General features: G+C 48.0%; 1 protein-coding gene across 1 annotated transcript; it reads left to right on the top strand.

Annotated features, from left to right (window-relative positions):
• The first annotated feature begins 3,206 nt into the window (after positions 1 to 3,206).
• On the top strand, positions 3,207 to 4,223 carry LOC116494566 (putative P2Y purinoceptor 10). The gene has a single exon (XM_032196493.1). The coding sequence runs from the start codon at positions 3,207 to 3,209 to the stop codon at positions 4,221 to 4,223; it is 1,017 nt and encodes a 338-aa protein (XP_032052384.1).
• Positions 4,224 to 13,114: the final 8,891 nt, after the last annotated feature.

The following is a 13,114-nucleotide window of genomic DNA, read 5'->3' as shown; positions in this document are numbered from 1 at the left end:
ATGATAAAGAATTTAATGATAAAATGTGATTATTTCAGCCTTATACCTGTGCTGTACATACATCATGCAGCAAATACCTTCACTTTCTTAACAGCTTTGCAGATAGAAAGTCTGGTTTCAGACATTCTGTGTGCCTGCTTTTGTGCTCAGACGGGAAGATAAGGGGGACAGGGCAGGACTTATCTCCCATCTGAACAAGTGGGAGGAAGTGCAGCCATACGGCCATTTTATGGTCCCCCATGCCTGTGCCTGGATGCAATTTAGTTAAAGGGAAGGATTAATGTCATTATATTTTTATGACTTTGTAACGAAGTCACCATTCTCAGAAAGCACCCTGTGCTGATGAGCAGCAGACATCGCCCATGTGTATATTAATTGCATTAATGCTTTTGCACTCAGCCAGGTCATCCTGCTCAGCCCACTTCATAAATGGCCTGACCCAGGGGTTGCTGAAGGCACAGGAGAGGCTTTTACTGGCTCCATGGGCCCTGCTTAATGGCCAAACATCCCCTGCCCACAAGTCACTGGGTTATATTTGCTCAGGGTGGTGGGGTTCAGACATCCCCTGCCTTTCCATGGGGTGGCTTCTGTAACCGTTCGGCTTCAGGGGTTCAAAGCAGCCTGCTGGTCTCCAGCTTCTCAGAACCCTCCTCCATGTAAACACCAGGAATATGAGGCCTATTCATGGGAGTGTTTTTTCACTAATATCAGCAACGCACGAGTTTTTCGGTTTGAGATCACCCCAGAAGATAGCAGCACAAAGTCATGAGAACGTGGCCACACCACCAATGCCTCCAGCCCCAGCCCCTTCATCTCTCTCTGCAGGGGGTAGAAAGCTGGAGAAAAAAGTTGGAAAGCTTAAGGAGGAGGCCACAGGAGTAAACTCTTGATTAACTCTGACACCTTGTGGACAATTAGCAGATGAAGATGAAGCCAGAGGGGGAATGTCTCCATGCCATGGTCTCCCCTGTGGGCTCAGGCACGCTGTAGCCTTTGCGGCTCAGGCTTGTGCTCATCTGCAGGCCTGGGTGCAGTTATCTGCCATCAGAACAAAGGCTGAGTGATGAGGTCAAGTGTGTGCACACAGCATCAGCCTCATGTTACGGCAGGTACTTCCTGGACATGTACATTGACCCTAAAGATCTCCATTCAGAGCCCAGTTTGAGTCAGCAACCTGAGCCTGATTATTCTGAGAACTGATGGTGCAGTCTTGTCCTGACTTGTCACATGAAACGTAAAAAAGGACGAATGTATTTGGGAACCTCTACAGGCGAACTGTTATGACTCAGTTGAACTCAGGCTCACTGAAGAACATGTGTCTGCTGGCCAGCATTTGAATATGAGCATGCCCTTAAAATGGAAACTTTTGCAAATGCACCTAGCCCTCTGTGGTGTCAATGGTCAACTGGTGCTTGTGCTTTGGAGGACAGGCCAGTCAGCCTAACCTTGTCATCCAGAGGAATCCAGGCAGCTAGAAAATTTGAAAGTGACTGCTTAATGCCTTCTTGGCAGGTGGGAGATCACCTGAAGGGAGAGAAGTTGGGTGTAGTGAGCAGTGCTCTCACCAGAGGCAGGGGCAGCAGGCAGAGTGTCCAGCTAGAGCTGCAGATGGACCAGAAGGAAAGGGATCTCAGACCTCTAGAGCTCTAGAAATTCACAGGCCTCTCAAGAAATGGGATGTAACCCATATTTACTGCTCTGAGAAGCAATGCTCCGAGAGAACACCACAGTGCTCATCTCCTGCCCCATCCACTCCCTGTCTCAGCCCTCTGAGAAGCACCAGAAAGGAGAGTGGGAGGCCCCCAGCTTTGCTTCTCAGACTGGTGGTGATAAAGCCACAGGCCAGATGCATCTTTCCCCCTCCTTCTCAGAGTCCTTTTAGTCCTCTTACCTCCTCATGGACACGTCCTGGCCTTGTGATAGGGGCAAGGCTCTGGTGTCCTGGGCTGGGGGCAGCGGGGCAGCTGGGGACATCCCCCTGCAGAGCAGGGCATCTCATCCCAGAGCCACCTCGGGATGAGGGTTACTGGGAGTGAATTACAGACCAGAGAGATTGCCTGAGAGGGACAAGGCACCTGGGAGGTGTGCCCTGGGATGACTTGGTGCACTCGTGCTGTCTTGGTGAAGGAGACAAAAAGAAAAGGAAGAAAGTTGTCAGCAGTGCCTGTTTGGAAAGCCTGCAGATGCTGACATTAAGCGGTGGCCCTGCTCACCATCAGCATGTCAGCCAGAGTCAGCAAGGGTGGCCTTTGTCCCCTGCTGGGACCTTGCCACATCTGGGAGTTTTGGGGTCCTGAATTAAAACACTTCCATAGCAGCCTCAAACAGTGTCTGTAGAAGCAGCCAAGTTCAGGTGCTGCTGTGATTAACAAGCTGAGAACAAAAAGCTTTTTGTGTTCTTTGTCATTTGAGGGCTCTAGCTTCTCTCTCTCTTCATAACATGAAGAAAAGAACCATTAGTAGCAGGGCTGAGTTACTAATATCTACCTACAGAGACACTTTTTCTGCCAAATGCCCCTTACAAGTGGTGCTGTAAGGAAATGAGTCAGAAGCAGTGAATCAGTGTCTGCAGTACCACATGAAATAGGAAGCTGATATACAGTTTTAAACATCTTATGAGGCATAGAAGGAAATCACTATACTAAGAATTGTAACCCTACGGGGAAATACCCTATAAAACAGAACGCCTGCTTGTGTTGCCTTCCTGAAGAGAAGTCCCAGTTAAAAAAGCTGGCAAAAGAAAGATGGCCTAGACTGTGGCACATCTCTGCTCATCTGAACTAAAGAAGAGCCAGAAATTAGAAGTAGCTAAGAATGAAACTATTTGGTAAGAAAAAGTGTCGGTCTGAGGCTGGTAAGAAATGGAAGTTGGTGATCGGATTAGGTCTCTGCCTGTGGCAGCACACTTCAGGAGCAGCAGTTGCATTCATACCTGTCAAACTTTTCAAGCCTGCTATCCTTTTCCACATGGAATTTGGAAAGCATGGCAAGGGGGCTGACAGCATGGGGACAGCCCCACCTCCTCTGCACGAACAAGAGGAGACCTCTGAGGGGGCAGCTTTGAAGAAGATAGCAGGATGCTTCACAGAGGACATTTCTGAGCCTCTGCTTCATACTGAATAGTCAAATAGGAAACGGAAACGTGAGTAGTGACAACTTTTGCATTGCTTTTGCTGTTACAGCTCTCATTTTTGTTCTCTACAGGAATGACCCACACTCCATTTACTGCGCCAAATGTTTCCAGCAGCCCCAACATGACGCAGAGCAACTGGACCTGCTCTGATTCCAATGTAACGTACAAATCCACGCTGTACGCAGCCACGTACACCATGATCTTCATCCCCGGCCTGCTGGCCAACAGCGCTGCCCTGTGGGTCCTGTGCCGCTTCATCAGCAAGAAGAGCAAAGCCGTCATCTTCATGATCAACCTGGCTGTGGCCGACCTGGCCCACGTCCTGTCGCTGCCGCTGCGAATATACTATTACATCAACCGCATGTGGCCTTTTGGGAAATTCCTTTGCTTACTGTGCTTCTACCTAAAGTACCTCAACATGTACGCCAGCATTTGCTTCCTCACCTGCATCAGCATCCAGCGGTACTTTTTCCTGTACCAGCCGTTCAGAGCCAAGGACTGGAAGCGGCGCTATGACGTAGCCATCAGCGCGGCCGTCTGGCTCTTCGTGGGGGCGGCGTGCTCTCCGTTCCCCATCATGCGGAGCTATGTAAACAACTCCGAAACCTGCTTTGCGGACCTCGAGGTTCGACAGATTCAAAGCAATGTGGCCACTGTGGCGATGACGGTCACAGCGGAGCTCTTTGGGTTCATTGGCCCCCTCATCATTATTTTGTTCTGTACTTGGAAAACAAAGGACTCTCTTCGGGACTTCCAGATACCACTGCAAAACAACAACGAGAGGCGGAAAGCTTTAAGGATGGTTTCCATGTGTGCCATTGTGTTCTTTGTGTGTTTTGCACCATATCACATCAACTTCTTTTTCTACATGATGGTGAAAGAGAACGTTATCACAGATTGCCTCCTGCGTAGCATCACGCTCCACACCCAACCCTTTTGCTTAGCTCTTGCAAGCTTGGACTGCTGTTTGGATCCAATCCTGTATTTTTTTATGACTTCAGAGTTTCAGGACCAGATATCAAGACATAGCAGCATGGTCATCAGGAGTCGGCTCATGAGCAAAGAGAGTGCCTCATCAATTAAGGAATGAAAGGAAAGACAGCTTAAAGCAATTAAGATATTTCATCTGAAATCCAGGACTGTTCTGTGATACTCAATTACCAGCTCCAGTGCCAAAATCCTGCATGCGTGTTTAGGGGAGTTCTGTGGCAGTGGAAATCTTTTGATACATACAAGATAAAACTTTAAGACCAATGTGTTGGAAGGCGATGAGTGACCCAACGGGTGTGACCGCACCTATCACTGTGATGCCCATGCCTGACCTAGCAGGACCAGAAAACCTACAGAAGGGAGTGACAAAGATTTTGCTGAGAAATGGTGGAAAAATACAAGGAACTTTTTTTTTTTGTTTGTTTCCCCCCATTTCTCCAACTCTAATTCCAACTTCACTGACTCTATGGTCAAACCAAAGACAGTCATTCATCCATACAGCGACATCTGTTGAAATATCTTCTCTGCTAAAAATGCACAATGCATGCAAGAATGTGAAGGTGGCCAGTAGTTAAAAATGGCAGTTTTGGTCTCCCCACTGAGGGATGCAGTCAAATGAAGGGTGGCTGTTTGCTTTGGCCAGGCAGCCCCAGATTGCTGCTGCCTGCTCCTGTCTTTTACTGAAGTCCACTGGTCACCGTGCTTACCTCTGCTTTGCTCTTTCCCACTCTTGTCCATCAATTCCTCCTCCTCACCCAGCTCTAAGTTGCTCCTTAATTACGGACACATCCTGTACCTTACACCTACAGCTGGTACTGCAGTGGGGGGCTACCCTCTACAAGTTCTCCTGATGGCTCCTCAAACCCTCTGTAGAGTGGGACTTTTCCTTGCTCCAAGTGACCGTCTTCCCCTCCAAGCTGTTCCCATCACCAAGGGGGGCTTCAGCATCCAGCCTTCACCTTCAGACCCCAAGGAGCAGCACTGCCACTACCATGGGCTGTGTGCAGCCAGACTCAGCATCAGTTCCCGTTAGATTTGTTGCCCCCAGTGGTACCATCTAGGTCCTCGCCCTCTTGGGTATGTGGCTTCTTCAGCCCAGAGGTACCTGCGATGGAACCATGCTGTGAAAGCTCTTCTCAGTGGGTTCCACTGACGCATCTTTTAAAAGAGCAAGGTGCCCTTGCCGAGGTGGCTTCACTAGGAGAGCAAAGGCTAACTTCTTCAGCAAATTGTTTGCTGTGATTTTTCCCATCAGCTCCTCTGCTGATCTTAATGTTTACATTTTCATCAGCTATAAAGATGTTAAAAGCAGTGACAAGAAATGATGTCATCTACCCCTTATTTTAATAAGTGGGTCAAATTCACCCACTTTGTATAACTTCAAGGGTTTCCTCATGATATCTAGAGACACACAGGCAACTGATTTATTCCCTTTGAAACTGGTGACTTTCCAAAGCAAGCATGTAAAATTCTTGGTAAGCACCAGTGGCAGCATCTTATATGTCAGTACAAAATAGAAAAAATACCAGAAACACTTGCTGGATATATTTGAAATCTTACTATTCAATTCCACCTAATTAAATTTTGACTTGATCAAAAATTTTTTGAATATTGCTGGTTTTTAATTGACTGTTTCACAGTAAAGTGGGAAAAAGCAAACAGGTTTAGAAATCCATAATGCTGGACTTCCTCGAAATGGCAGTAAAAACCTATTAATTAAATACAATAAGCTATCACAATTCTCCTCCCATTTGTGAAATGATAATTATGGTCTACAGTATGATGAGCTTTATCTTACATGTAGATAAGTGAGAATACCAAAACATGCCAATCCGAAGGAAGTACCTTTCATGAAGAGAGTATTATTGCAGGCTTCTCTAGTTTTCTAGTGAGAAAGCCGCAGGGTAAGCAAACAGTCCCTCTGCTGTTGAAGTCAATGGAAATATTTTCACCGATTTAACTGGCAGTGATTATGGCAGAGATATACATACACATTTACATGCTGCAAGTGGTCTGTCGAAAAATGTGAGCAAGGGTTGACTCAGGAACACAGTCAAGCATGCATAATAAAGTTTTTGTCAAGGTAACAATTGTCTCATAAGCTAGGCACTGCACAATGTCATCAATGAAGGAGATTTTACTTGCAACTGTTGTTTTGAAGATGCTTGTAGGCTTTGATCAGCTAGCACGTGACTGGGAGGTGTTTACTGTGATTTCACTCTCGTGCTGTTCATCTCCATTTATCAGGTGAAAAAAAGTTGAAGTCACTGTTATGGCAACTGTGTAGCTTGTCCTACATTGTTCTTTCCCAAAACTGATGCTTAAAAAATAAACGTGTTTTTGCAAGTGTAAGCTGAAAGTGTAAGTTGTCACACCTACAGAACAGAATGGGATCGCTTCCTCCTTCCCATGGATCAGAGTTCACGTGGTGCAGTGCATTGGTTACTAGCAACTTTTGTTATTCTTAAATACAAAACAGAAAGGTGTTCCCCCCTTGACTGTGGTTAATTATTATTGTTATTTTTAATTACACTTACACTGGATTTAAGTGTGTTTTGAAGACAGGAGGGTGCAACGCATACAGCCCGTCCTTGGTGGGAGTAGCTTTGTTACCTGATGTACCCAGGTAAGGAGGAGTGGCTGCTCTCGCCTTTACATGCAGGCAGGACCGTGGAAACCAGCTCTCTGTATCTCATCCAGCAATCACTTTGCAGATCCAGATCTGTGCGGCTTGAAGAAGCACTCACATCATTTAAGATGGGATTGGTACTAAGGTAAAGTTAAAAAATTGGTTACCAAAAATTTGGTAAAAATAGTCCTCTACGTACTGGAAGTTGTAGGGTGGAGCTGGCAGGGGAATGCTTGCTCCAGCCTCTGCGTTCCTGAACCACGAGGGTGGCTCTCCCATCACTAACCTCGCATCTCAGGAGGAAAGGCTTGTTTGGGGAATGCCATGGGAAATACAAGACCTGAGGTTCCCAACACGAGGACAGCCCTGTGGGGAGCAGCATGCTCTCTCCTTTCTTGCTTGCTCTGAGGCCACTTTGCGTTTATGTCCCCTGACTTCTGTGACAAGTGAGTCAGTGCTGACACCAGTGACAAGTTTGGTAGGTCTGTAAGAGATAACGTTCCTTGTCACCGCAGTGGCATCCCTGAGCACCTCAGCCTCAACTGCTCATGCTGTCACTCCATCCCACTGCCTTGCTCTCTCTGAGCCCCCTCAAACCCCCACAAAACTGGTCCCTGTGACATACTGCAGCCCCAGCCCAGAAATGCCACACTCTCAACACTTGCAACCATTCAAATTAAGGCCTCTTTGGTCTCCTATCTGATTTCAGAAAATTACAAGTGCTCCTTAATCTCTTTCCACTTTGAACTGTTGCTCTCTATGCTGCCATGACCTTCTTGGCTAACTTTCCTACACACCAACACCAGAAGAGACCTTTTAACCACGTTGTCTAATCTGCACACCAAAGACCATCAGTGTGTCCGCTGCACACTCGTATGGGAAATTCAAAGCTTTTAGTTCAAGCCCTCCAAACTCTCAGAAGTGTCTTTCAAGAGAAGAAGAGGCAGCGGTGGAGGAGGGCAGCATTTGGCTGCCCTCAGGCTGGGAGGTGCTGCAGGTGCTGGCTTTGCCTGCCAGTGCTCTCACACGACCCAAGGCACAATGTGCCCAGCTTCAGTTCCTGTAATTCACCCTGTTTCCTGTGACCATACAATGTGTTCATTATTTTGGCAGGAAGAAATATCGTTTTGTGGTGTTGCTCCTGGGTTATCTCCTGCGCTGGTCCCGCTGCCCTGACTTGCCAGCAAGTGAGAAAGAAGATGTCTTCATGCTTCTTGGGCAAACAAACACAAGAAAAGTCTTCCAAAAGAGATACCACAAAGGCAGAAGTTAAGCAGATGAAGAGGTTGGATGCACCTATGAAGGCTTTTGAAGGCTGGATCTGGGGCCTAGTGCTGGAGCCACCGTAACGTGAGGCCTCATCCTGAAGGGGAGCTGCCCAGGGTGGAAATGTGGTGAGGACTCCAAGCCACTTGCACCGAGATCTGAGCCCAATATCCGTGCCATGCCTCGTGCCTTCCCTTCCCTGCTGGATTTCCCCTGGATGAGAGCAGACCCAGCCAGCAGCAGCATGGCTTGAGCCGGGTCTTAGGTGAGCAGTGATGGGGAAAGGCTCCGTCACCCCTCCTTGCTGGTTTGTGTCCCAGCTGAGAGAGCAGAGCAGGAGGGCTCCTTCTCTCCAGCCTCTCTGCAGGCACAGAAAACTGGGCAGCAGCAGAGCATGGCATGCTCCTCCTCTAGTGCATGAGCAATTCACCCCAAAGCAAAAGAAAATGTGTTTCTCTGTAGGGCAAGCAAATGGACTCGCCCAGCCCCAGGGACACTGAGCTGATGGCCCTGGGCATGCTGCAGCACAGGGCGAGGTGCCCTTTGTGTGAGTAAAGCCTCCTCCTCCTCCTCTCCTCCTCCCAAATGGCCCACGCTTGTTTTTCATACATCCTTCAGGTGCATCCTGTCAGATATTTCTAAACGCCGAGTGCTCAAAGAGGTTCTGATTATCTGCGCTTGGCCTTCTGCCCACAGGATACCAGTCTAAAGGTGAAGACAGCCTTTATCTGGAGGCCTTAGATAAAGTCTCACAGTTGTTTAAAAGTTCCTTTGTGCCTGCTGCCTTTAAAAACATAAATGTGCGTAGTGTAAAAGGCATGCTTGGTATTGTTAATGAGCCAGAGAGGCAGAAATGCTCAACAAAAATACACATGCAGCTGAAAGAAGAGCGGAGAGGTGCAGTACAATGTGGTCGAGGCAGAGGCTCGAGGTTTGCTGACCCGCCAGCCCTGGCGAGCAGGGAGGAAGGCTGCTGTGTCCTGCAGGAGCACCGAGCGATGGGCAGGGGAAGGCTCCGACGTGCCTGGCCCTTGTTCTGGTTGGGAACCAGTGACCCCCTGCAGGCACCTTCCTAAAAATAGGGCCACAGAGGCTGGGTACGGGGCTCGCTGTGTGCCTTGGTCTCAGAAGGAGGATGTCCTAGGCAGGATATCCTGGTAAAGCGGCCGCTTCGCTTCGGGATAAACCTTTCACCTCCGGAGAGAGATGTGCTGGCAGAAGGCCAGCTTCCCTTTTACAAATCTGCCAGCGTTTTGCAGACGATTGTACATCAGTATTTCTTCCTAGGATCAGCATCAGCTGCTGACAAAAGATGCACGGGAATTGAAAACAAGTGATAAGCAGCCCTTGCGTTTTCCAAATCACTTTGCTCTCACCTGAGACAATGAACATGGGGCTTCTCAGGTGCTTATTTGTTGGTAGGGTTCCTTCAAAGGTTGGGAAAGGAAGCAAGTAATGAAGAAGCCCATAGACACATCTGCAAAGGCTGGTGGAGAAAGTGGCCTTGCCTTTTGCCTTCCTGAGGACGTTGGCTAATGGATTTAAGTGCACTTCCACCAGCTGAAGGCAGCTCCAGGTGAAGGGTCCTCTTCTCCCTTCGCTACATTGCTGTGGCAAAGCAAAGCTTCATGGCAGGGCTCAGACACCATGCAGAAAGGTCACCACCCCTGGGCTGGAGCTTACACTGCAGTTATGTGTTAGGATAGCGCCCTTTTTTCACTTCTCTTCCACAGTTATGTTCTTGTTAATGGTGCAGGGTCATGGGACCAATTCAAGAAAAAAAAATAGAGAGGATAGGATAGGATAGGATAGGATAGGATAGGATAGGATAGGATAGGATAGGATAGGATAGGATAGGATAGGATAGGATAGGATCATATTCTATGATTCTATGATATTTGAAAGGGACTGATGGAGATTATCTAAGAATACTTTATATTCTACTGTACATTACATACAACAAGAAAGGGAAGCGTGCCAGCAGCCATGTCATCTTCCCAAGCCCTGGGCCATGAGCTGCGGCACTGTATATCATGTAAAATCGGTCAGCTGGAAATGAGGCAGCTCATAAGGAGTCTCACTGTGCTGTAGGCGGGCCAGTTTGCAGCAATCCTAAAGAGGAAGGTCATTCTCAGCAGGCAGTACAAGAATTAATATATATATATATGTATGTGTGTGTGTATATATATATTATATATATATACTTACGCATATGGGACAGTAATTAAAGGAAGGAAAAAGAAAAAAGGAATTGGGAATGATGGACATTATGTTTTTATAAAAAATACAGTTTGGGGAAAATTTCAACCTGAAACCATTATATTATTTCAGAAACAAAGTCCAAACCCTTGGAAAATGTAGCCTCTAGGCTAAATAGTCTGAGGTTAACAAAACTTCCAAGAAAATGCAAGAAAATTACTACCTTGCAGTAAGTTTCTACTGATACAGCTTTTGGTTTTCCTTTAGTGAGTACTTACTGGAAAAAAAAAAAAAAAAAGTTTCTATATTTTTTAGGTTTTTTTTTGCAAGCGAGTGACAGCAGGGAAAAGGAGAAGCAGCTAGCCTGAAGGGCACATTCGTGCAACTCAACTTCTGAGCAGGCAGAAAGAAATCCCTGTCCGTGGGCTCGGTCCTGCGGCACTGGATGCACTGATGTCATCGCCCTTCCAGCTGTTTTAACGTCACTGCTGCTCACATTTTGTGTGGCGAAGAGAAACAAACTACAGGATTTCCTGCTCTGCAGCCACTGTGCTGGGCTGCAGATGCCGGCAGGATTCCAGCGCTCCGAAAACATGTGCAAGTTCAGAGGGGAGCCTCTGGGGCTGGGACAGCTGCGAAAGCCGGTAGGGAACAGCAGCAGAGGGCTCGCTCCTCCTGCTCTCTAGCATGGATGTCTTCCCCCTGAAGGATGGAAGCTACAGGGAGGTAAGCTTGGTTTCTGCTATGTGCTTTCTTCAGCAGATAGAAGATCTTGCAGTATCGAGCGACGTTGTCATGGTGGGCTTTTTTTTTTTTTCACGAGATCTTATCAGGCAGCCTGGTGCTACATCCTCAGCAGCGTCGGTGTGTCTGTGTCCTTGCCTTGCAGGGGGTGTGCATGAGGGCAGGAGGCTGCTGCGTGTGGCAGTGCGCGGGGCAAAGCCACTTTTGCAGAAAATAGCAAAACTTTGTCGTTACGGACAGAAGCTGTTGTAACCCATCAGCTCTGTTTATGTGTTTCCTATCAGTGCCTGGATTAAACAAACAAAACTGCTGCTTAAAGAACAAGTTCCAAAAAGCCTCCACTACTTGAAATCCGAAACTTATTTCAATCCAAAATTGTGGATTATTTTTTTCTTTAATTTTATTTTATTCTATTTTTGGACTTGGTTGCATTTCCCTCCAGCATCCCAGCACTGAACAGGACCAGAGCGAGGCTCTGCTGTCCCATCCTGTCCTGTCCCGTCCCATCCCGCTGTGGCCAGGGCCCCGTCCAGGACTGTCTGTCCAAAAAACCTGTGGAAAAGATGAGGGTGCCTTTGCCAGGGGCTCTGGGAGCAGTAAATGCAATACCGCAGAAATGTAGAGCTGGGTGGGGCATGCAGTGATTCAGAGTAGCCAGGCAATTTCCAATAATGACAGCCATGTACGCGTCCAGAAAAATATACTGCTAACACACTCAGGAACGGCAACGTGGGTGTTGTAATAGCTGCCTTAGCGTCCTAAAGAACTGCAAAGTTGACTGATGCTCAGTGATGCTGAATCCATGAGTAACGGCCTTGCCCCTCTGTGTGTTTCCAGCCCGTAAACCCACCAGGACAGGAATTAATTTCAGCACACAGCTGGATAAAACTCAGCTCTGACGCTTAAAAAAAGCCCCCCAGCTCCTGGCTGTGTGTAAATTGGGGCTGGGAGAGGGCTTTACCCATCACACCGATAGCAACAAATAAATAAACAAATAAGGAATAGCAAAACGATGAAGGAATGGCAGGGAATATTTTGTGAAAGTCTGGTGCCATCGCTGAGGCACAGCCCTGCCAAAGCATGGGAGCGTTTCTGCCCCAAAACTGGCATCACTGATGGCAAAAGACAAGGAGGGCCAGAGGGGCCTGGGGCAAGGCACAGTGAATGCTCCTCATACAGTGAAAACAGGGAACCAGCACCAAGAAGTTAAAATCCCCGCTCTGCCAGGAAGAGCTGTGCTGGAGGTGGCGGTGCCTTGCAGAAAGCTCCCCTCTGCTTCTTGCCAGGTGCTGACAGGCATCAACCAAACACTGAAATAGCAATGCCCCGGCCCCACGTTGAGAAACGCACTGCTGGGCTTCCAGGGCAAGCCAAAAAATGGAGAAAACGGGTGAGATGGCTCCCCACATCTCAGGATTTGGGCTGGATGATTGTGGCAAGAGTGGGGAAGCCTTTGGACAAGTTCTGGAGCAGGGCTGGTATCAAATGAGCTTCCCATTGGGTTTCCAGGCAGGTGGAGATGCTGCAGGGACCGCAGGGAAGGGGCTTTGCTGCCCACTGTCCCCCCGTGCCCAACTCCCCCACTCCCTGCCACAGCTCAGCAGAGAAAGCAGAAACGTCCTGACCCAGGGCTGCTGGGTTAAGCATGGTCAGCAGCTAAAAAGTGCATGAGTGCAGCAGTTGGGCTTTCACTTCAGCCTCGTGTTCTTGCAGCCAAGCCCTGGAGAAAGCAAACGGCAGCCGGCACCACGGCCAGGTTTGGCCCAGAGGTGGGCGAATGCCCCGACCCTCCTGGGAGCAGAGAGGTGCAGGCAGCAGGCAGCTCAGCCAAGAGGCTGCTGCCTGCATGCTCTGTAAGATATAGAGCCTCTAAGATACAAATATATAGATATGGGATATATATATAGCACCCTACGTATCTTTATGGAGCAGCCTATACGTATATCTAGATATACATCCTATATCATCCTATATATCTAGAGCGAGCATCCTCTGTGTATATATCTCATCCTATAAATCTAGAAAGAACATCCTATATATATATATATCATCTGACATCTAGAGAGGGAGCATCCTCCCTCTCTCACTCTCTCTTTCCCCGTATGTATCTATAGAGAGGGAGCATCCCGTACACAGCTAGAGCACCCCGCTCT

This window comes from Aythya fuligula, chromosome 13, assembly GCF_009819795.1.
Source record: "Aythya fuligula isolate bAytFul2 chromosome 13, bAytFul2.pri, whole genome shotgun sequence".
Lineage (NCBI taxonomy): Eukaryota > Metazoa > Chordata > Aves > Anseriformes > Anatidae > Aythya > Aythya fuligula.
Note: the sequence above shows the minus strand (reverse complement) of the source record. Positions and strands in the feature narration are given on the sequence as shown.

Bases quoted from the DNA above. Each gene is read 5' to 3' on its own strand.
- LOC116494566 (XM_032196493.1), top strand. From the start codon at position 3,207: ATGACCCACACTCCATTTACTGCGCCAAATGTTTCCAGCAGCCCCAAC.